This window comes from Tiliqua scincoides, chromosome 2 (genome assembly GCF_035046505.1).
Source record: "Tiliqua scincoides isolate rTilSci1 chromosome 2, rTilSci1.hap2, whole genome shotgun sequence".
NCBI lineage: Eukaryota > Metazoa > Chordata > Lepidosauria > Squamata > Scincidae > Tiliqua > Tiliqua scincoides.
Window position 1 is genome coordinate 167,484,700 of NC_089822.1, and position 25,206 is coordinate 167,509,905.

The 25,206-nt window shown below is 44.0% G+C and overlaps 1 protein-coding gene across 1 annotated transcript in view; it reads right to left on the bottom strand.

Annotated features, from left to right (window-relative positions):
* Positions 1 to 14,751, bottom strand: part of ADGRE5 (adhesion G protein-coupled receptor E5) — a 32,195-nt gene extending 17,444 nt beyond the window's left edge. The window contains exons 1-6 of the mRNA XM_066612902.1: positions 14,742 to 14,751; positions 12,457 to 12,516; positions 11,317 to 11,397; positions 5,863 to 5,988; positions 4,355 to 4,489; positions 2,584 to 2,685 (exon numbers count right to left, since the gene is read on the bottom strand). Of these exons, the coding sequence (XP_066468999.1) occupies positions 2,584 to 2,685; positions 4,355 to 4,489; positions 5,863 to 5,988; positions 11,317 to 11,397; positions 12,457 to 12,516; positions 14,742 to 14,751 (514 nt within the window). The remainder of the gene's footprint in view (positions 1 to 2,583; positions 2,686 to 4,354; positions 4,490 to 5,862; positions 5,989 to 11,316; positions 11,398 to 12,456; positions 12,517 to 14,741) is intronic.
* Between the last annotated feature and the right edge of the window lie 10,455 nt (positions 14,752 to 25,206).

Consider the following 25,206-nt stretch of genomic DNA (forward strand, 5'->3'; position numbering starts at 1 on the left):
CTCTTTCCCAAGGGCATTTGCCTAGCCCAGCTCTTACTAGAAAGAAAGCACAGAGGAAGAGTTGAAATAAGGAAAATTCCCTTGAGAAAGAGCTAGAAATGCTCAAAATGCACTGGGGCATTTCAAAGAATAAAACACAACCCCTTTACATCTCTCTTGTTCTGGTGATTATTTTACCACCAGCCTTGTACTTAACTCTCATTAGAAATTGAGAAACTCAGCATAAGGGCAAACTCATAAAGTGTGGACATAAGCCCTTCATTTGATGCTGGTGCTGGGAGTTAGACTGAAATGAAGAGAGTGGCTTGCCTGGGGCTTGAAGCAAGGGGGGGGGTTAGTTCTGTTTTGTATGTTTAATCTGAAGACATTGCAGGGGCTGCAAATATTAAGAAACCTTCTTTTGTTTTGTTAACTGATTTGTTTTGGACCTTCCAAGAGCCCTGAGGGGTAAATCTCTATTATTCCTATGTTTCAAGATGTGGAAAAAGAGGCAGAGAGTGACTTGCCCATGCCACTAGTCCAGGGCAAAGGCTTCCAAGCCTATCAAGGCTAGAAAGCCAGTGCAGACAGAGAGTCTTGGAGTTAGTTGCACTGGGTGACCTGGGGCCACTTGCTCTCAGACTAACCTTCCTCACAGGGCTGTGATGAGGATAAAATGGGGATGGTATATGACACCAGGAGCTCCCTGGGGGAAGGGCAAGATAACTATGAAACAAAATGGACACACTGGCACATGCAGCCTGCCATTTGGAAATGCTCTACATCGGTGTTTCTCAACATTTGTTCTCTACTGCACCACTTCACACATTCCACCTATTCAAAGTACCACCAGAAGTAGCTGGCGATGACATCATTGCCAGTTACTTCTGGGTTGGAAGGCTAGATGCGACGTGACAAGCACCAGTAAGAGGCTCAGGGTGGGGTCCAGGGGTCCTGAAAGTACTACCAGACACCACCTTGAGTACCACTGGTTGAGAAACACTGCTCTACATGTTCTTCTAATTTATCTGTTGTGGTCATTTATACACTGCCTTTCAACAAATTTCCGAAAGTGGTTTCCGAGTAAAAGCACAAAGCCATCACAACAGCTAGCCTGAAATAACTGTCCAAAGGAGCAGCGCCATTCAAATGCCAGGGAGCACAAAAAGGTCTTTGCCAGTGCCAAAAAAGCAGTACATGTTGGCACCAGGTCAGCTTCTCTGGGAGGACGGAGTTGCAAAATTGGAGCCGCAACTGGAAAGGACCTTTCTGAACTTGCCACCTGTTCCAGCTGATAAGGCAGGAACAACTGCAGAATTGCCTCTGAACATGATCTTTGTGTCCAGGATGGTTGTTTGGGGCTGAGCAGATGATGCAAAGTTGCATTAGGCTAAGTTTAGATTACAAGAATTCACAGTCACTTATGCATGCATATTTTCCTGATTATTTGACCAAAACGATGAAATAATTTGGCTTTTATTCCAAAGATTTAAATTATTGGGGGTGGGGTAAGAAATAATATTTTTTGTAGGAAGGGCTGGGAAACATGTGCTAATCTAAGGCCTCAACTAGATGTTGGCTGGCCAGGCTTGCTGCCAGCATGCAACGAGGAATGCAGGAAAGGGCCGGTACCCTGGGACATGCCTGCAGGAAGCCAGCCAACCAGACAGCCAGCCTGCTCAGCTCATACCAGCTTCATCCTTTCCCCCCATCTGGACAAGCAGAGACCAGCACATGTTGAAGAGTTTCTAGACGACAGGTAGTGGAAGTGCTGAAAAAAAGTGGGAACTAGTAACCTCTCTGGAGATGGTTGCAAGAAAATAATGCATCAAGGTGGTCTACTTAAGTGTTGTCTGAAAATGATCACTGTTAACACATCTGGAATCAAATTGTCTCTATTTGAGTGACCGAGAGCCACTGAAACAAGGAAGGCAGGCTGAATGTTTTCGGTGTATTGAGGCAATAAATCAATTTTGCACTCTTTTCCTCTTCTTCAGAATTACTTTACAATTTTTAAACCAAACAGTAGCAACATATTCAAGCAAATGAAGCAGGTCAATGCATGCAAGTAATGCACATTTCTGGGCTGGGGGCCCAATCCTATCCAACTTTTCAGCTCCGGTGTAGCCACAATGCAGCCCTGTGGTAAGGAAACACAGGTTCCCATACCTTGAGAAGGTCTCAGTGACTGCCCCTCCACCAAAGGGTACAGTTCACACCCCACTGGCACAACTGCACCAGCACTAGAAAATTGGATCAGATTGGGCCCTGGGTTATTTATTCCCCTTGCAGCATCAGGCTTTTCTAGATAGAGACCTGCAGAATATTCTTTTTCTGTACAGAATTCTCAACACCAGCCCCACATACACTAGGCAGCGTGGTTTGTTGTAACTTCAGGCTCCTGCCCAGGCCTGACCAAAATTGCACCCAAACTCTGCCCCCCTTTTTCAAATGCAGTAGCACGCACAACTTGCCTCCCCATTGTCGTCTCCTCCATCCGCCCACCCGCTATACCTTGCCCATCTCTTCTTCAAAACTGGCTGGGCAGGAGGGACCCTGGAAACTCCAGCCTCCCTTTCCCCAGTCCCCGGTTTCAGAATTCACCTTGGTCTTCTGTGACACGTTCTTCACACGTGTAAGAACCGGGTGTGTTTTTACAAGTGGCAGGGCTACTGCAATTGTTTTCTTTCTTACACTCATCAATATCTGAAAAAGTAAAAAGTAAAAACCCTTGTGAGAAAAGGGACACTGAAAAGTGGAATGAAAGGCAGAGACAAGGAGCAACCACACACCCCCAAGGCTGCAAGGGTCTGTTGTACAGACTGGGAGTATTTAGAGACGAGGCCACAAGATGGAAATGTGAATGTGCAAATGAATTGCCTCTGTTTCTTGGCAAGACATTCCTCATGATTCTGTGTGACATTTTTATAATGCTGCCACAAATGGGACAGCAAAATGCCAAATGTAGTTCAATGTCAATAAGTGTTGATACAAACCGAGGCACAAAAATCTCAAGTTTTACACGTATGCTGATGGGTTCTTAGGTGTCAGGGACTAACTGGGAAAGAAATCTTGGGGCTGTGATAGCTTCATAAAAACATAGACCTTTATTAGAACTCACATTCATCTCAGATACAACCTCTAAATATTACCTAATTAAGCTGTGAAGTTGACCGTTTAGTAAAACCTTAACTAATGAGTGAATAAGATGAATACATTCCATAAGTAATGGTATCGTCATCTGGACCAACTGGGTTTTAAAAGCTCTCTTTTGCACCTTTTCCATTTCCACATGTGAAAATGAGATGCTCTTTACAAGGCCACACCTGGAGTATTGTGTCCAGTTCTGGTCGCCGCATCTCAAAAAAGACATAGTGGAAATGGAAAAGGTGCAAAAGAGAGTGACTAAGATGATTACGGGGCTGGGGCACCTTCCTTATGAGGAAAGGCTACGGCATTTGGGCCTCTTCAGCCTAGAAAAGAGGCGCCTCAGGGGGGACATGATTGAGACATACAAAATTATGCAGGGGATGGACAGAGTGGATAGAGAGATGCTCTTTACACTCTCACATAACACCAGAACTGGGGACATCCACTAAAATTGAGTGTTGGGAGAGTCAGAACAGACAAATGAAAATATTTCTTTACTCAGCGTGTGGTTGGTCTGTGGAACTCCTTGCCACAGAATATGGTGATGGGGTCTGGCCTGGACGCCTTTAAAAAGGGATTGAACAAGTTTCTGGAGGAAAAATCCATTACGGGGTACAAGCCATGATGTGTATGCGCAACCTCCTGATTTTAGAAATGGGTTATGTCAGAATGCCAGATGCAAGGGAGGGCACCAGGATGAGGTCTCTTGTTATCTGGTGTGCTCCCTGGGGCATTTGGTGGGCCACTGTGAGATACAGGAAGCTGGACTAGATGGGCCTATGGCCTGATCCAGTGGGGCTGTTCTTATGTTCTTAATAAATATAAGCACAGAGGGTAATTGTTCTGGTTTAAGAGAATATATGGCATTAACATGAAGCTCTGACTCATGTTCATCATAGGTTCATCATAGATTCATCATAGGTATAGTACAAGGAAAACATGCAACCTGGGCTTTAACTCAAATCTTCTGAACCCAGAAAACTCAGATCAGCTTACAATGGGCTGGAGGTGATCTGACATCCAGGCACTGACCAGGCTGAGAGCTCTTTGGCTTGAGCAGACTCATTAGATGCCTTTCTCTGAAACCATTCTCTGGGCCCAAAGAATCAGCTCAACTCACTTGGCAACCCAAGGGAATTGCACTGTCATTGCTTAAGAAGTCTCACTGTCCATGCATTGCTCCAGCAGAATAAGAACAAAAGACTGCATTCTCATTGGATTGTACCTATGCAAATCTTGTTAATATCTTTTTGACTCTTCCCAAATCCTGGCTTGCACGTACACATATATTTCCCTTGCAGGTTGATACAACTTCCATTGGGTCCACAAATTGAAGCATTTTTCTGGCATTCATCAATGTCTGCAATGAGAAAGATGCTTCTAGGTAAGACATAACAACTTATCCTAGCCTGGAGAATCACTTATAGTGGCTAGCAGAAAACTGATGATGGGTACAGGAAAACAAGCCCAACTGCTGTGAGTGAGCCATGCAATGAGGCATGTTGTACAGTATTTACTTAGAGCAAGAATTCTCAAGCAGTGGATTGCAAGAGCTTTATATCTGGAGTGTCATGCTGCTAGCAAGGACAAGGGAGCTTCCCACCCAGGTACATGCTGAGCACACAAGATTTTATTGTTGATTCCCATTTGGAACAGACTGAGGAACCATCAAGTTAGGAAGACTCTCTGGAGCAGTCAAGTTAAACAAGTGCTCCAATTCAGCAGGGCAACTATGAGTAGGAAAGAACGATAGGCAAAGCTGGAGCAATTCTCACCCAGCTAGATAAAAGGGTGCTGTGATAGGGACACTGTCAGATGATGTGACCTCCCCTCCTCTTGCCTTGTGCATCAATTAATGCTTTTGAAGCCATTCTCTGCACAACCAGAAAGAAAGGATGGTAGCAAATTCCAAATGATTGGAAGGAAAACTTCTGTTCACTTAGCCTGTGAATAGCCACAAGAACTCTGACTAAACATTTTGAGCCAGGAATTTAGTAAGAGTCAAAAGAAGAATGACAGCACAATCCAAGGCAGATCTACTCAAAAATGTTCCATTGACTTCAATGGGGCTTACTCCTAGGAAAGTGTGTTTAAGATTTCAGCTGAGTTATTGTTACAGATAATGAAACTTTGCAGAGCTACAATAGTGGAAAGTCAGGTAGAAGGCCTAGCAGGGAAGTGCCTTCAGACCAACCATATCATTTAGACCAAATCATATCTTTCATTAAACAAGAGTAAGGTTCTAGCCCTCAGTGTCACTGAGGTAAGCTCATGTACATGACAACCAGATGTAGCACAGGGTCAGTTGTCAGGAGTTGATTAAAAATATCACATTCCAAATCTTCCCCATGTGGATTTTGTCAGAACTAGAATAAAAATAAAACAGAATACTGCCCACCAATTGTATCTTGGCATCAGGTTCATTCAAATTATATGCATTAATATTATGTATTAATTAGTTGCAGCTTCACTACGCAAATCATCTGCCATTCTATGGCTCTTTACATGTTTCCAATACGTTTGTCATCCCAGCCTAGATATGGGATCTCTAAGCTATGCAAAAAACTGTGGTGGGGTGGCAGATTTAAAGTGTCACACAGATGAACAGGAAGAGGAGGTGCTTTTCTACCCCATGCAACACACTTGTGCCTCCGCTCTCATCTTTGTGTATGCACCATGTTTGGAGTGAGCGTTTGGTGTCTCAAACAAAAAGAGAATCTAGAAAGCCCTTACCCTCACAGTCACTTTGACTTCCATTCTTGAATTGGAATCCTTCTAAGCATGTGCAGTTATAGCTCCCAGGAGTGTTTTTGCAGTCAGTACTGCTTCCACATGGACTGCTTTTACATTCGTTGATATCTGCAATACAGTACATAAGAATGCATGTTGCATGCAAGGAAACCTGGAAAAGGAAATCCTGAACAGAAACTTTGAAAGAATTCAATTCTGGGACACAGCCAGGTCACTAGATTCCTTTAACTTGGGGGGGGGGGGGCAAACATAAGGTCTGGGGGCCTGACTAGACTCTTTAAGGTTCACAGTGTAGCCTCTCCTATATCCATGCAATAACTGATCCATAAACAGAAGCCAATGCCTTTGGTAGAGTAAAAGACATACTTGGATGGGCAGAAGTGGAGTGCAGGGAGGGAGAAATTTGATTTCACATGCAGCAGGTTTTTGGCAAGAAAGCAGCAGTATATGAGAAAGGAATTATATTCATGTTCAGACATATTCAGCATCAAAATGTTTAAGCCTGATACTTGGAGTTGCCAGCTGACCATATCTTGATTAGTTTTTGCTGTTGTTGCAGGGGAAGAATAAAATCCTTCCCTTTCCAAGTCTCCCCCTTCCAAAAAAATAAACTATTTCAAATATACTCTAAGAAGGGTTAAGCTGATGATGCAAAGCAGGAGAAAGATCTTGGAGGGCAACTCAGTGAAAATAAGTTCTCAAAAAATAAAATAACTCAAAAAAGACATAGTGGAAATGGAAAAGGTGCAAAAGAGAGCGACTAAGATGATTACGGGGCTGGGGCACCTTCCTTATGAGGAAAGGCTACGGTTTGGGCCTCTTCAGCCTAGAAAAGAGACGCCTGAGGGGGGATATGATTGAGACATACAAAATTATGCAGGGAATGGACAGAGTGGATAGGGAGATGCTCTTTACACTCTCACATAATACCAGAACCAGGGGACATCCACTAAAATTGAGTGTTGGGCGGGTTAGGACAGACAAAAGAAAATATTTCTTTACTCAGCGTGTGGTCGGTCTGTGGAACTCCTTGCCACAGGATGTGGTGCTGGCGTCTAGCCTAGATGCCTTTAAAAGGGGTTTGGACAAGTTTCTGGAGGAAAAATCCATTATGGGGTACAAGCCATGATGTGTATGCGCAACCTCCTGATTTTAGAAATGGGTTAAGTCAGAATGCCAGATGTAGGGGAGGGCACCAGGATGAGGTCTCTTGTTATCTGGTGTGCTCCCTGGGGCATTTGGTGGGCCGCTGTGAGATATAGGAAGCTGGACTAGATGGGCCTATGGCCTGATCCAGTGGGGCTGTTCTTATGTTCTTATGTTCTTATGAAAATATTGACCCAGTGTGTGGCAGCTATGAGGAAGGCAAATTTCAGGCAGGGGTGATTAGAAAACACATAAGCTTGCTATTATTATAATGCAGGAGATTATACATGGTGCAGGCACTTTTGGACTCTCTGTATAGTTCTGGTCACCACACCTCAAGAAACTGTCAGGAACTTCTACTATGCCTTTCTTAGGAGGAAAAGCTACATTTGGTGCTTTTTCAGTTTAGGCAAAAAAGGTGAATGGGGGACAGGAATATAACCAATGGCGCAATCCAGATGGCACCCTAATCCAGTGCAAGTCCCTTGTGCCGGCCTCCAGGTGTCGTAAAAGTGCTGTAAGGCACTTTTGTGCCACCTCAGGAGCGAGGAGGACAAATTCAGCCCTGCTGCGCCAGCAAACAGGTGAGTCTGCATTGGCCGAGTCAGGTCAGAGTGGTGGTTCAGGAAGGGCGGACTGGGGACATTCTGGGGTGGGGGTAGGGCAGGCGGGCTGGTGGGAGGACCAGGCCCAAGAGCGGGGTGGGAACAGGATCTGGCACTTAGGCTGGATCCTAACCCCTCTCCAGGGTGGCCCAGCCTTTCACCAGGCTGCTCGGATCAGTGTTTCCAAGCTATAGCCTAAAGATTCTTTTTTTGTGCAAAGTTTGTTTGTTTATTACAGATACAGGTGAGGAAAATGGGGCTTAGACTTGGGGCTGGGGCTACACAGGTTACACACAGGGGTACTGGCCACAGATTACAACATGCATTGATCCGGAAAAAAAAATCAATGACTGAAAAGAAAAATACTCATCAATACAAAAATTATCGTATTTGACAGTATAATAATTAATGATTTATCTAAACCAGGGGTGCTCAATAGGTGGATCGCGAGGCAAAATGAGTAGATCGCGGAATGCCGACCCCCCCCCTTCAGGTGCCTCTGGGAGGAAACGCCGGGAGTAAGGCCCATTGTACTCAATGGGGCTTACTCCCAGGTAAGTGTGGCTAGGATTGCAGCCTCACAGCCTAATCCTAGGCATGTCTACTCAGGAGTAAGTCCTGTTATACTCAGTGGGGCTCAAGGTACACCAACATACATTGTACACATAAATGTTATATGTTATGATGGTGCGAACATTGTAAAAAAACTCTGATAGATCTCCGGGCCTTGCTGGGTTTCAAAGTAGCTCTCGAGCCAAAAAAGTGTGAGCACCCCTGATTTAAACAGTCAATATTGTTAAACTAAAGTTATCTATCCAGTCATAAAAAGGCGTCCAATATCTACCTAAATCTCTTTCATTCTTTCTGTTAAAACCTCCATTTCTGCTATTTCATAAATTTTACCTATTAAACTTTCTCTAGTTGGAACATCTGTAGATTTCCACTTTTGCACATACAATATCCTTGCTGCTGTACTTATAGGTACAGTAAGGTGTTTCTTATATTAATCTAATTTCTGATGTCACATTTAGGAAGAATATTTCCGATCTGAATGGTAATACCCAATTCAATATCTCTTGTAACAATTTATGTATCATTTTCCAATATTTCTTTGCTTTTTCGCATGTCAACCACATAAGATAAAAAATTCCCTCAATCTCTTTACATTTCCAAGATTCTAAAGATTCTAATGAAGTGATTATGAGTAAATTCGGTTCCTCATAATCATAAGAACAGCCCCGCTGGATCAGGCCATAGACCCATCTAGTTCAGATTCCTGTACCTCACAGTGGCCCATCAAATGCCCCTGGGAGCATACAAGACAACAAGAGACCTGCATCCTGGTGCCCTCCCTTGCACTGGCATTCTGACATAGCCCATTTCTAAAATCAGGAGGTTGCACATACACATCATGGCTTGTAACCCGTAATGGATTTTTCCTCCAGAAATTTGTTCAATCCCCTTTTAAAGGCATCTAGGCCAGATGCCATCACATCCTGTGGCAAGGAGTTCCACAGACCAACCACACGCTGAGTAAAGAAATATTTTATTTTGTCTGTTCTAACTCTCTCAACACTCAATTTTAGTGGATGTCCCCTGGTTCTGGTGTTGTGTGCGACGGTAAAGAGCATCTCTCTATCCACTCAATCATTGTCCCCACTCAAGCGCCTCTTTTCTAGGGTGAAGAGGCCCAATCGCTGTAGCCTATCATCATAAGGAAAGTGCCCCAACCCAGTAATCATTTTAGTCCCTCTCTTTTGCACCTTTTCCATTTCCACTATGTCCTTCTTTAGATGTGGTGACCGGAACTGGATGCAATACTTCAGGTGTGGCCTTACCATTGATTTGTACAACAGCATTATAATATTAGCCACTTTATTCTCAATACCTTTTCTAATGATCCCAAACATAGAATTGGCCTTCTTCATTATCATAATCATTTGATCAGAATCTTTAGGCTGCGGCTTGGCAACACTGTTCCTGCCACTGACCCTGATGGAATATCAAACTCTTTGAAAAATGTCTATTTCAGCATGGAATGTTTGATCACTATCACACAAAAAATATTTTTTATATCACTTATAACACTGTTCAACAAATTTTAACTTTTTTTACAAAAACGAAGTTAGCCGTTCTCAAAAGATTTTTGGTCACTGAACATGAAAATCACAGTTAAAATACTCTCCTAGCTCAAATTTCCCAGCAAATCGACCATTTCTGTTTCACATATATTTCAATGGGATGTTATAATAGTAATACTCATAAGTCAGCATGGCAAATGTTAAATTCTGGTCCGGGTGAGTTGGATAACGTGTCTATGCCTCATGAATCATAAATCAATAAATGGTCCCCTGTCCTCAAAGTGCTCCTGAAAGAAGAGAAACTTCACATATAGGCTAATGGGTTCTGAGCTGTCTGTGACAGATCAGGAGAGAGATCTTGGGGTGGTGGTGGACAGGTCAATGAAAGTGTCGACCCAATGTGCGGCAGCAGTGAAGAAGGCCAATTCTATGCTTGAGATCATTAGAAAAGGTAATGAGAACAAAACCGTTAATATTATAATGCCGTTGTACAAATCTATGGTAAGGCCACACCTGGAGTATTGTGTCCAGTTCCAGTTGCCACATCTCAAAAAGGACATAGTGGAAATGGAAAAGGCGCAAAAGAGAGCGACTAAGATGATTACTGGGCTGGGGCATCTTCCTTATGAGGAAAGGCTACGGCGTTTGGGCCTCTTCAGCCTAGAAAAGAGACGCCTGAGGGGGGACATGATTGAGACATACAAAATGATGCAGGGGATGGACAGAGTGGATAGAGAGATGCTCTTTACACTCTCACATAACACTAGAACCAGGGGACATCCATTAAAATTAAGTGTTGGGAGAGTTACTCAGCGTGTGGTTGGTCTGTGGAACTCCTTGCCACAGGATGTGGTGATGGCATCTAGCCTAGATGTCTTTAAAAGGGGATTGGACAAGTTTCTGGTTGAAAAATCCATTATGGGTTACAAGCCATGATGTGTATGTGCAACCTCCTGATTTAAGAAATGGGCTATGTCAGAATGCCAATACAAGGGAAGGCACCAGGATGCAGGTCTCTTCTTGTCTGGTGTGCTCCCTGGGGCATTTGGTGGGCCGCTGTGAGATACAGGAAGCTGGACTAGATGGGCCTATGGCCTGATCCAGAGGGGCTGTTCTTATGTTCTTATGTAAAAATCTATAAAAAAAAGCTACTTCTTTTCTTGTAAAAATTTCATCGTTGAACAGTGTAATGTGCCAGTTTCCCAAATTATAATTACAAATCAATTATATGTCCGCCCCCCTTCAAGCTGCTATTGGCTATAAAGAGATAAACTTACAGACAGGCTTATGCTGTGGTCCTACTCCAAATATTCCTTGCAGCTGCTTTTTGAAAAAGCAGCTGAGCGTGCAAACTAGTTATACCTTGCTTGGGCCTGAGAATAGGTCAAAAATTCTCCAACTATCCCTATAAAGAGGATGTTTTAGCTCAGGAATTAGGGAAATACAATCAACTGGAAAGTGGTGCAAGTGTAAAAGTGGTGCAGGTGTAAAAGCGGAAGAACAACTTGTGATGCTGGCTGCAGACCCTCAGGCTCACCACACTCCACATTCCTCCACTCTGTTCTAGCACCAAACTAATACACAAAGCAAGAGAGTTTAGTTACCACAACAACTATCAGGACTGCCATTGCAGGGTTCATAGCCTGGTTTACAAATGCAGGTGGAATTGACCTTGTTCTCGCAATCTGTTGAACGAGAAGGGAATAAAGCAATTGGTTAGAATGTGCCTATGTTGTAGGACCTAATTTTCCTGCTCTTTTAGCCCATCTCACCCTAATCAGACTCGTCCTCTAACCACCATCTCCAAAGTATTCTTATGAGATGAACACACAAAGCAGTTTTATACCAAGTAATCTATTCAGATCCTCCTAGATTAGTATTGTCTTCAAAGCAGTGTGTCTCCAGGGTGCCACGAAAGGAATCTTTCCAAAACAGCTGGAGATAACAGGTGTTGAACCTGGGACCTGCAGCTCTGAATGCAGAGCTCTACCACTAAGCTACGGTCTTATTCAAAGAAACTACTAGTCCACCTCTCAGTAAGGCTGCCCTATATCAGATGTCCCAGCTCCACTGTATAACAAATCACATGTCTACAAACAGAATATATTGTGATAGGATGAACAATCCTGGAATGCTATTTCTGCAGTCTGGGGGTGTTTCTGATAATCCCAATTTATGCGTGAGACAAGCACTGTTGGCAGTCTGCATGCAAGCTGATGTGCTGTCACTTTTCCAACCCTGAAAAGAGATGGGATGTGGCCTGCAGGTGGTTTTTATCCACACTTCCCTAATATACTTTCCAGGACATCTTCAATCTGTCTAGACCAGAGGGACTTCAGATGCATTTGTTTACATTAGTAACATCAGGCTCCACTTACAACTCTTTAATTTTTACTTACTTTGCCTGAAGCCCATTACCATCTGAAATGCCTCTCATCTATGCAAGATACTACTAGACAGAAAAGTCTAGTATGCCCTAGTATTTGGCTACTGTGTTGTATACAAGCCCATTTGTCCACAGAAAGCCATGCCCTTGGGATGCTCTTCCAACCTTCTGCTATCATCATCTCTAAAGGAAGAGAAGAAACTTTGGATTTCTTCGTACAAACAGCACTGCAGCTCTCCCTTTGCGTACTCTAAATGCACCTTGCACCCCTTCAAAAACAAGCAAACTCATAAAGCAATAGTTTAAAATGGACTTTCTAATGCTGCTGTGAAAGAGCCTTGATTTGGTGGAAACTTACCTATTATCTCATTTTCAACTTCATCTTCAGTTTCGCCAGCAGTTAGGGTTAGGCAGAATCCTGAAAGGCAGGGAAATGGGGAAAGACCCAGTGTCAGTTTGATCCCACATATCTCATGCCTACTATAGACATCACACAATTCATGCACAGACACCACACAATTCACGCACAGAGACCTCCCTTCCGAGGCAGGAACAGATTAGTCAGTCCCATCAGAAAGTAAAGTAGTCAGACTCATAGGTTGGGTAAGACCACTGAATGTCTTTAGCAAATATTTCCAGTGTTGTTCCTTCACACGTAGCTCATTTATTATGGAGAGATATTAGCCCTGGATGGATATGAAGTTTCCCAGACAGCAAATGATACCATTTATTTTCACTGATTCAGAACAAACAGCCAGAAAATAGAAGTATTCTAGGTGAAAAATGTAAACATCCTCTCTAAAACAAGGTCTACATAAAATGTGGAGAAGAAAAAAAATTATCTGCAAAACTATCCAGGATTGTCCATCACTAGGCAATGGGGGGAGGTCATTAAGGAAAAGGACAGTCACCGCCTAAGGTAAAAACACACACACATTTGTTTTTAACTGGTGACATGTTTAGGAATTGAATTCTTCCTCATACTATTTTAAGATGCAATCCATGAACCCAGTTGCCATATTTTGTAGGCTGAAAAGTGTGATGCAGGAAGGAGGATATGTCAGCCTGTTCAGGCAGATCCTACCACATTCCCTGTCAACTTCTCACATGGTTCTTCAAACAACACCATGAGGGGATTCTAAAATCCCACCCATTTCAATCACATGTAAAGAAATGCCTTCTTAACAGGGGAGGAACCCTCCCTTTCTTCCCTACTATGGGTTCCTTTAAGGGACACGGTAGCTCAATGGTTAAGCCGCTGAGCCGGCAAGCCTGTTGACTGCAAGGTTGGCAGTTCAAATCCACCCCCATGTGAGCTCCCGTTGCTTGACCCAGCTCCTGCCAACCTGGCAGTTCAAAAGCATGTAAAACTGTGAGTAGATAAATAGGTACCACCTTGGTGGGAAGGTAGCAGCATTCTGAACAATCTTCAGCTGCCTTACAGACCTCTTTTGTACCAAGCCTCTTAAAATTTGTAGTAAAGCTCTGAGTTAACAACTCATGTGTGAGATTCTGCAGCACTGCAGTGCCATCTGCCGGTGATTTGGAATGACTGCAATTTAAATTGGGGTTTTTTGCCAAAGCATTGAGCGCTTAGGCGTTTAGTCATGCCGGCCACATGACCATAGAAATTGTCTATGGACAACGCCGGCTCTTCAGCTTAGAAATGGAGATGAGCACTGCCCCTAGAGTCGGAAATGACTAGGCTTAATGCCGGTGGGGGGGGGGGGGTAACCCAATAAGTTGTAGGCATAAAAGTTATGAAATCACTGTATTTCATGTGTATTCAATCCTCTTTCTGTGGGATTCTGCCTGTTTCTCTGTAGAACCCTATGTGTGTCTCCCGGTCTTGGGTATTTTTCCCTCCCCTCTGCATCTTGCTAGCAAAGCATCCAGAGATCTTGCCTGCTTCATTCACATAGCTCTTCCTGTTGAAACCCAGGAATGTTTCAGGTTGAGTAGGGAAAAGGTAGAGATCCAGTTTCAAGGGATTGGCCAAAGTGACTAGCAGCCAGCACTCCTCCAATCAGATAACAAGAAGACCTCATCCTAGATGGATAACTCCTATGTAGACAGAAGACAGCCTCTTTTTCCTCTGGCAAGGCAAGAGAACACACCAGTCTCGGAGCTGGTGGTCCCATCATTCAGCTATGCATAGGTAGGGGCTGTGTGAGTAATATTGTCAGGTTTTGTTTTTATTTTAAAGTTTCTAAAAGCGCAATCCTGAGGTGAACCTCAGTCCCTTGTGCCGGCCCAGGAGTGTTGTGAACGTGCTGTAAAGCATGTTTGCACCTCCTTATGAGCAGGCTGGGCTGGCACAAAGATGCAAGTTGGCTTCCCCAAGCTGGACCTGGAAATTTTGCATCAGCCGAGACAGGCCAGCAAAGGGCGTTGGAGAGGGTGGCAGGTTAGCACTCTGGGGATGGGGAGTTTTGGGACAGATTGGGGACAAGGATTGGGCCCAGGAGAGGGGTGGGATTGGCTGCAGCAGTGCAGGCCAAATCCTAACCCCTACTCCTGGCCTGATTGGCCTTACACTGGCTGCTCGGATTTGTGCCAGCAAATTCACTGGTGCAGATTGAAGTAGCCCCATTGGGGTGGCTGGCACATGACACGAGGAAAGGGGAAAAAATATTCCCTTACCTTGAGCCATACTTCAGACAACACTTGCCTTGTGCTGGATACAGTGAACACTTGGCCTGCCTGTTCCAGTGCAAGTTAGAATTGGGCTGCCCAACCTTCAGCTGCCTTACAGACCTCTTTTGTACCAAACCTCTTTTAAAATTTGTAGTAAAGCTCTAAAAACTCATGTGTGAGATTCCACAGCACCATAGTGCCATCTGCTGGTGATCTGGAATGACTGCAATTTAAATTGGGGGTTTTTTTGCCAAAGCAATTATTTTAATTTTGTCTCTTGCTCATTTGATTTTGTTATTTCTTATTTCTTTTATATTTCCTATTTCTTTGAAAAAAGCCAAAAGGCCAAAAGGAGCAATCCAATAACCAGAAAGGTAGTAAATAAAAACCTGTTGTTGTTACTATTATAGACTTTTAATAAATATTTTACCTTGAGTTTTGCTTAGTTCTGGGGAAATCAATAATTGTTTTGTCTTCTTGCTCTGCAGGTGCTACTGTGATTTTGATAGAGATTGCTGAGGTTCTAGGCTGGGGGTTCTGCCAATTGAGTCCCTCTGGCTAGCCTGATCTCCTGGGCTGTAAGCAGATTCAGGGCCCAATCCTAACCAATTTTCCAGCACCAGTGCAGCCACAATGCAGCCCAGAGGTAAGGGAACAAATGTTCCCATACCTTGAGGAGGCCTCTGTGACTGCCTCCGCACCACAGGATGCAGTACACGCCCCACTGGCACGGCTGTACCAGCACTGGAAAATTGGATAAGATTGGGCCCTCAGGCTGCAATTCTATATACACTTACCTGGGAGCAAGTTCCATTGACCTTAGTGAGGTTCACTTCTGAGTAGACATGCATAGGATTGGGTTCTTACTCTACCAAGGTTTTCCCCCCTGTAAGCTGTGTGTTCAAACAAGAGAAAGAGAGGGAAACTGGAAGGGAAAGAATAATAATAAAATAAGTGCTACTGCTCTGAATCAGCATGTGGAAACTGGGCAGCCCATCTCTGGACCTGACAGAAGTAATCACACAACTCAATACTAAACTGAACAAACAAACTTTATTTAGAAATAATAAGTTGCAGTGGCATCACTAGGGTTCGTGTCACCCCGTACGGGAGGCCAGTGCATCACCCCCATGCACTATCAGGCCCCACCTGGTTTTACAAGTCTGAGAGCCCAATCCTATGCCTGCCTACTCAGAAGTAAGTCCCATTATAGTTAGTGAGGCTTACTCCCAGGAAGGTGTGAATAGGATTGCAGCCTAAAACAGAAAAAAATTCACCTTACCCTGTCAAGCCTCTGTTTCATTCTTTTTGGGGGGGGGGGGCTTCCTTCTGGAGCATTTGTTGAGCTCCAGCTGCATCAAATCAGGACTATTCTGGTGGCCTCACATTTCCCTTTGCCTGACCTGCCCAGGAGCCAAGGCACTTCTGCTTACTCACAAGTAAACGCAACCATGTGGCTTAGTTTCGCTTTCCATAGGGCTCAAAACATTCGCCAGCTTGGAGGAGGGACCTCTTTCTTGGGTGTTTTTTAGGTGCTGCATTTATTGGATCAGGACCGTTCTGGTGTTGTTGGATTCCTCTCCACCTGCCCTTTCCGATGGACTAAGGCATGTTTGCCTACTCATGAGTAAATGCACGATATGGCTTGGTTTCACTTTCCTATGGGCTCCATGCATTTTTTGTTTTCCGGTTTTTTGCCAATAACTTTTGATAGAAAGGAGATATTTCACTCTGGGTTTTCTTCATTGCACTCTGCTGGAAATTCTGCATCCAATGGTATATAACATGATGGGGTTACCCCTAACTACTGCAATTTTAGTGCGTCACCCCCTCAGTGCGTGTCACCCCCCTTGCGCTTCACCCAGTGCAGCCCGCACCCCCCGCACCTCCCTAGAGACGCCACTGATAAGTTGCTTTATTTGCTTAGATGTTCTATTGCTTATATGGTCATTCTAATACCAGTTCTCAGGAATGATTAGACCCTGTGACTAGTTTAATTCTCTAAACCAGGGGTCTCCAAACCCCAGCCTGGGGACCAGATGCGGTCCACAGAGTGCCTCTATCTGGCCCACAGCCAGTCTCTGATCCCCTGAGAGCCTCTGGCCCAACTGACCAACAGAACCAGAGTTGTGCTTGTGGGGTGGGGGAATGGGGGTCCATTTAAGTGTGCGTGCTTTATTTCTTGGTCTGTATTGGTGCTTGAAGAAATCCTGGACATTTGAGCCCATTCATTCATTCATTTCAGTCATTCATCTAAGTTCCATCTCTAATGTATGTATTTAAATTTTATATTTAATTTCTTTTTCTGGCCCTTGACACCATGCCAGATATTTGATGCAGCCCTTCAGCCAGAAAGTTTAGAGACCCCTGCTCTAAACCATTGGTTCTCACACATTTAGCACCAGGACCCACTTTTTAGAATGAGAATCTGTCAGGACTCACCGGAAGTGATGTCATGACTGGAAGTGACATCATCAAGCATGAAAATTTTTAATAATCCTAGGCTGCAACCCTACCCACACTTACCCAAGAGTAAGTCCCATTTACTATCATTGTTAAAAGAATATACAGAGTAGCATGTTAAAAGTACAGGTCTGTAACATTTCCCCAAATGCAGTCACATACTATGGTAGCATCAAGTCTAATTTATTAAAAATAAAATATTAAAATGAATGGGGACCCATGTGAAATTGGCTCGTGACCCACCTAGTGGGTCCTGACACACAGTTTGAGAAACACTGCTCTAAGCTATTTCGACAGCCAATCGCTCCTTTCTTTCTCCACCCCAGAACACTCACACTGGAGGCTTTCCTGGGAAAGCAGCCTGGCTCCACATTTCAGGCAGAATCATGACTTTGGAAGCCCCTTCCCTCCTCACCCCAAAGACACTGGTGCTTCTGCTGAATCACCACCCTAAGACACCAGAAAGCAGGTGGCTCCTGGTTCTTCTTTCAAAAGTGGTCTCTGGAAAGGCCTCCTTAAGCTCGCTCCCCCAACTTCTTCAGTGACCAGCCACAAGTCCCTCTCCTGGTTTTCATATCTTCTGCCTCTTCATCCTGGCAACACGGCCCATTTCTCAAATCCTAGTTAAAAACCACCAGGCAGTTGCAGTCTCTTGCTCATTTTACTGTCCCTTTTATTTGGTCCCTTTTATTACTGTCCCTTGTCCCTTTTTTGACCAAACACAAAATGCACATTTAAAGCTACAGTCCAATGACAACTTGCGGAGGAATTTTGAAAAACCAAACAGGTCATCTGATGACCAATAAGAACCGCTGGTTTACAATTCCTTCTGAACCCTTTGGGATAGTACTAGCACACTGAAACGGCCACAGTTTGTTCATCTTCAAATTGCTGATGTACATTATTGTGATTGACGAGATGTTGCCTTCTCCCGCACTCAGCACAGTCTGTTAGCAGGAAGGCCCAGACAAAGCGTCAACTTTCTCACAGACTCTACTAGCTCAGCTTTAACCTGAGAGTCTGCTAACAGAGTCACCTCAGAGTCTTCACAAAAAAGCGAGACCATTTCCTGTCCCAGTGATTCACAGCCTCTTTCCCTTTATTTGCATAGTTGCCTTGGAAGCCATAGTTTCTCAAGGGAGAGTAGGGAGAGCATACTGACATAAGCCAGTATCAACACATCGGCTAACATTGTAAGAGCTCCCATCTTGGCAGCTGACTCAGAACAGCTACCAGCAAAAGTGCTCCGTGTTTTATTTAGTTTTTTATTAGCTTTATATCCTGCTCTGACTACAACATTTTTTTCTACAGCTCTGTCCCAAAGGACCCAAAACTTTAAAAAGAAAAAAAAAAAGTTTGAGGGAACGAAGAGGTCAAGTGAAATTAAAAGACACTGTAAACATACTATCCATTACAAAGAAAAAAGGCGCAATCATAGTTTCCAGAGAAGGTCTTTTCTATCTTTTCCTGCACGCACCATATCATGTGGGTGGCTACCACTGCTGCATGTGCCGCCGCCACCAACACCAGAGGCAGCAGCGCTGCACAGGAAGGGCAGCACTGGCTTGCCCCAAGGTTGAGTTTCATATTGCACCCTTTTTCTCCAAATCATACCTCCTAAAGGGCAATTCAGCTGCATAGTCACATTTTGCCCACTCGTATACTGTCACCCCTCCTAGTGCTGAATTTAGACTTGGTGAGGGCCTAAGCTATATAAAGCTTGGAGGCACCTTGTTTTAAAAATTGGAGACCTAGATTGTGAGGCCCTAAACTGTAGCTTGTTTAGCTTTTGCCTAAATATGGCACTGACCCTACCCAGCTCCACTTCCAATGAACATAAGAACATAAGAACAGCCCCACTGGATCAGGCCATAGGCCCATCTAGTCCAGCTTCCTGTATCTCATAGCGGCCCACCAAATGCCCCAGGGAGCACACCAGATTAACAAGAGACCTCATCCTGGTGCCCTCCCTTGCATCTGGCATTCTGACATAACCCATTTCTAAAATCAGGAGGTTGCACATACACATCATGGCTTGTACCCCATAATGGATTTTTCCTCCAGAAACTTGTTCAATCCCCTTTTAAAGGCGTCTAGGCTAGACGCCAGCACCACATCCTGTGGCAAGGAGTTCCACAGACCGACCACATGCTGAGTAAAGAAATATTTTCTTTTGTCTGTCCTAACCCGCCCAACACTCAATTTTAGTGGATGTCCCCTGGTTCTGGTATTATGTGAGAGTGTAAAGAGCATCTCCCTATCCACTCTGTCCATCCCCTGCATAATTTTGTATGTGTCAATCATGTCCCCCCTCAGGCGTCTCTTTTCTAGGCTGAAGAGGCCCAAACGCCGTAGCCTTTCCTCATAAGGAAGGTGCCCCAGCCCCGTAATCATTTTAGTCGCTCTCTTTTACACCTTTTCCATTTCCACTATGTCTTTTTTGAGATGTGGTGACCAGAACTGGACACAATACTCCAGGTGTGGCCTTACCATAGATTTGTACAACGGCCGTTTTGTTCTCAATACCCTTCCTAATGACCCCAAGCATAGAATTGGCCTTCTTCACTGCCGCCGCACATTGGGTCGACACTTTCATCGACCTGTCCACCACCACCCCAAGATCTCTCTCCTGATCTGTCACAGACAACTCAGAACCCATCAGCCTATATCTAAAGTTTTGATTTTTTGCCCCAATGTGCATGACTTTACACTTACTGACATTGAAGCGCATCTGCCATTTTGCTGCCCATTCTGCCAGTCTGGAGAGATCCTTCTGGAGCTCCTCACAATCACTTCTGGTCTTCACCACTCGGAAAAGTTTGGTGTCGTCTGCAAACTTAGCCATTTCACTGCTCAACCCTGTCTCCAGGTCATTTATGAAGAGGTTGAAAAGCACCAGTCCCAGGACAGATCCTTGGGGCACACCGCTTTTTGCCCATTGACACCCACTCTCTGCTTCCTGGCCTCCAACCAGTTCTCAATCCATGAGAGGACCTGTCCTCTAATTCCCTGACTATGGAGTTTTTTCAGTAGCCTTTGGTGAGGGACTGTGTCAAACGCCTTCTGAAAGTCCAGATATATAATGTCCACGGGTTCTCCCACATCCACATGCCTGTTGACCTTTTCAAATAATTCTATAAGGTTCGTGAGGCAAGACTTACCCTTACAGAAGCCATGCTGACTCTCCCTCAGCAAGGCCTGTTTGTCTATGTGTCTTGAGATCCTATCTTTGATTAGGCATTCCACCATCTTACCCAGTATGGATGTTAGGCTGACTGGCCTATAGTTTCCCGGGTCCCCCCTCTTTCCCTTTTTAAAGATAGGCGTGACATTTGCTATCCTCCAATCTTCTGGCACCGTGGCCGTTTTGAGGGACAAGCTGCATACCTTAGTCAAGAGATCTGCAACTTCATTCTTCAATTCCTTAATAACTCTTGGGTGGATGCCATCAGGGCCCGGTGACTTATTGATCTTTAATTTATCAATGAGGTCTGAAACATCTTCTCTTTTAACCTCTATCTGACTTAACTCCTCGGTCAGGAGGGGCCGTTCGGGCAGCGGTATCTGCCCGAGGTCTTCTGCCGTGAAGACAGATGCAAAGAACTCATTTAATTTCTCTGCCATCTCTAAGTCTCCTTTTATCTCCCCTTTCCCTCCCTCACCATCCAGAGGGCCAACCGCTTCTCTGGCGGGTTTCCTGCTTCTAACATATTTGAAGAAGCTTTTATTATTCCCGTTAATGTTGCTGGCCATGCGTTCCTCATAGTCTCGCTTGGCCTCCCGTATCACCTTCTTACATTTTTTTTGCCACAGTTTATGTTCCTTTTTATTCTCCTCATTAGGGCAAGACTTCCATTTACGGAAGGAAGCTTCCTTGCCCTTCACAGCCTCTCTAACTTGGCTGGTTAGCCATGCGGGCACCCTCCTGGATTTAGTGGAACGCTTCTTTCTTTGCGGTATACACCTCTGCTGGGCCTCTATTACTGTTGTTTTAAGCAGCCTCCATGCACTCTTAAGCACACTTCATGCACAATGGGGTCAGGCCAATCAGTGCCATGCTGTCACCATGGTAGTAGGCCAAATATTACTTGCCATACTGTGAAGTAGACCTCTTGCTACTAGCACAACTGGCTGAAAAGCACTAGCTTAGAGCTCTGTCCAGGAGGCAAGCAGATGACAGTTCATAGGACTGGAAAAGCACCACCTCTTCCAGCAACAGCACCAACTGCCAATGGCAGCTTTAGGGAAAGGCACTGCAAAGTGGACTGGGCTAGGTTGGGGTAGAGTCAGTTCTAGGCATGATGGAGTCCCTTGGCTTAGCTCAAGAACAGGGAGATGTTAACTCCTAGGTTCTGAAATGCTTCTCCTCTTGAAGTAGCACCCACAGCAAAAGGTCCCTCTACATTGTACTTACGGTAACAAAATTGTTTTTACCGAAGGAATATTTAACTGAATGTTAATGCATTTTAGCTTTCTATAATGTCTTGAGCAAACATGAGGTAAGTGACTTAGGGCTCAGTCCTATCCAGCTTACCAGGACCGATGCAGCTGTGCCAACAGAGCATGTATTGCATCGGGGGGGGGGGGAGGAATTCTTATTCCCTTACCTCGGGGTTGCATCAGTACTAGAAAGTTGGATAGGATTGGGCCCTTAAAGACATTCAAAATAAACACGAACTTTTGGAACCCAGCAACACTGTAAAGGTTAATATCATGATATCACAGTTAATATCATGATGTTCATTTAACACTCATAGGAGTTTAGAGGAGCATTTTCTCACATTAACTTTTTAAAGATTACAGGCAGGAATCAAATTAGGTGTGCCAGGTGTGCCCATGGACATCAGCATGCCCAGGGAATTTTTCTTTTACTTCTTTCCTTTAAGTGGCAAATATATATGTCTTATCACAAACTTTCTTGAAAGTTTCCTCAATTTTAAAAGTGGTTTACTGTATGACCAAGGGGAGGGGGGTTTAGACGTTCAGGCTCTGTGTAGCTTAGAACCTGGGTGCCTGAAAGAATGCCTGCCTCCATAACAACCTGTCTGTGCATTAAAATCATCATCAGAGACCATCCTCTGGTGCCCCAAATATCTGAGGTGTGGTAGGTGGTGACCAAAGAGAAGGCCTGTCCCGCAGCAGCACCCCTTTTGTGGAATTCCCACCCAGAAAAGACTTGCCAGGTGCCTACATTGTTCTATTTTTTGTATCAGATGAAGACTTTTTTTGTTCTTCCAGGTCTTTAAGGTGTTTTAGCAGCTAGTATCAATCACTGTGTTTTTGTAATTGTGAACTATGCATGTTTTCATTGTAAACCACCTTAAGGAAAAGTTTATTTGACAGGCAGTATATAAGTATGTTAAATCAACAAACAAACCCCAAAGCTTCCTTGGTCATGTGGAACGAGTTCTTTGGCTCCCAGCTCTAATATCTTGAGCTACTGGAGAATAACTCTGTATGATTATATGTTTTTTTTTTTCTTGACAGACTTTATATCTGTTACATCAGACTGATTGTTCAATTCCAGAGGAGAAATCTCCCCCATAGATATTTAAAGGAGGAGGATGTGGTTAAGCAGGAAAAGCATGCTTCTTTACACTAATAAAGAATATGTAAAGATGTTAACATATGGTACTAATGAGATTTTATTTGGGGTGGCTGTCTGTTGCATTTCTTGATGTGTCACAATATACTTTTTAACATTTACAAACATTGTGCTAAAAAGATGTTTTTATCTCCCTGCATGCGCCATATTTTTAGTTGCCTTACAGTTCAATAAATGAGACATCTGCCTGCATAATTGAATCTTAACATGCACATCTTTCAACAAGATTTTTTTCTGCAAGAACCAATGTACATATTGCAGTCCTGTTGCACGTGCAGAGTTCAGCAACATGAACAGTGGGCAATTTCTTCACAAAGTGGTTTCTGGGTCAGCCTGCTTACATGTCACACCTCTTATTAACCTAGAAGTCAACATGCAGGACAAACAGAGGGAGGACTGTAATTAGACAGCACTGTGTGAAACAGCCTGCAGTTGTTCAAAGATTCTTTCTCGTTTAGTAGTACATGACACTTACCCAATGACTCAAATGAAGTCCTGAATACACATCAATATGTTTGCTTAGCTGAGCTTCAGGATGCAATGGAGAAAGCTAAAAAATTCTACCTCAGTGTCAGAAGCACAGTTGTGGTTGTAGTGTAGAAAGCAGAAGTTGTGGGCTTACCGTACTTCAAAAGGAAAGCCAAAGGAACAAGACAACATTTATGAAAAATGTTAATCTTTTAGAAAGGCATCGATTCTATGTGGCATTCACCATTGATACCTTATTTTCATTACTTCTAACCCATTCAAAAGTTAAAATTCCCTAGCCCAAAGTTAAAATGAAGGGAAGGACATCACTCCCGCCCACCATAAGAGTGAGTCACCCTGGCAGTGATGTCACCCTGGCAATGGAAAGTCTGGCAACTCCTGCAGCAGCAGCTTTGCATATTGATATCTCTCTGTTCTAACTTTTCTTCTTATCTCTTGTTTCTTGCCTTTTGTTTCTTTTTCATACTTATCTCTTCTAAGGTTTCTTCTTGATAACAACTGAAAAAATCTTTGTCAGGGCCTATCTCCTGAACACATGCATGTCTCTGGTTAACTTATCTTGACTTATCTAGTCAGCACCCATACACGCAACATTTATTTTGCATGACACCCATTTTTTCATTAGTTGTTGAAGCCAAAAAAGAAGGGGGGAGGGTGTGTGTGTGTGGGGGGGGGGTAACTGTGAAGGATCCTTTTGTAGGCCCTTATTTACACAGAGTGGTTCACCTTCAATCTTGTCTTTCAAAATTACTTTTGTAACAGAATCCCCACAAAAAGTGGCAAGCAAGAGAGGCCTTTCCTCACGTTCAAGCACTCCTGTCCACTTAGCCAAAGAAAGATGGCTGGCTCACCCTGAGATTGCTGGCTAAAACTGACAACTGTGCTAATCTTCATAAGGATGCCAGAACCACCTAAGCACCAAAATACATTCCTTAAAAAGCATGTGCTCACCCTGGAGTCTTCCTCTCTCTGTTCTTGTAAACAACAGGATCACACATATGCACCAAACAGGAAAAGCAGCAGTGGCTTTTAGCATTTCAACCTCAGTACAGTTCCAGTCCAGGTTGTGCACACCTGCATGTGATAAGTACCTTAAGAAAAAAGCTTCCACTGGGGCCAGTGGCAGAGGCAACTGACTTGCTACCATCGGAATGGAGGATGAAGTTGGATATGGTCAGGGTTGCCAGCCCGCCACAACTGCTTGGGGTCTCCAGGGGACTCCAGGACTCTTCAAGTGACTAGTGAAGCAATCCTAAGGATTTCAACAGGGCTTCCCTGGTTATATGACATTGTGTCATGCTGTGAAGGGGGGAAAAAAAACCCTCCAGGAATCGCTTCAGTCAGAGTTGGCAACCTTAGTCACAGTGCTTTGAGTCAGACCTGAACCAGCAAATGGAGGTCACAAGATTCATGCTCCTCCATGCCTGCCCAGCTGGAACATCCATAGGTATCCTCAAGGACATGCTATGGAAATCCCTAAGTTCGTGAACACTACTAATAATTGCACACTGGCATATAATTCTCACATCACAAACTCTGTTGCATGCCTACAGCTTAATTAGGGTCAAGGGCCACACAGGGTTTAGTTTTGTGGAGATTTTCCTCATGGTTTGGGTGATTTTTTTAAAAACCCAAAGCAGCTGCTGAAGTTTATATTCATGGAGGGTGGTGGTGACACACTTCTCTCTCTTCTGGCTCTTTTTCTAAATAAATATCACCCCCTCTAAGTAGTTTTCTTGGCCAACTGCCTTAATCTTTTCTACTGTCAAAATACTTGCCCACAAAGCAAGAAGGCAAAATGACCACTGACAGTTCTTTCTTCAAAATGGCTTCTTTATTACTGAGAGTGCTTTTTGCAACAACAACAACAACAAGCAGAGAGGAAGACAATCCACACAGCCAGCACACTATGGC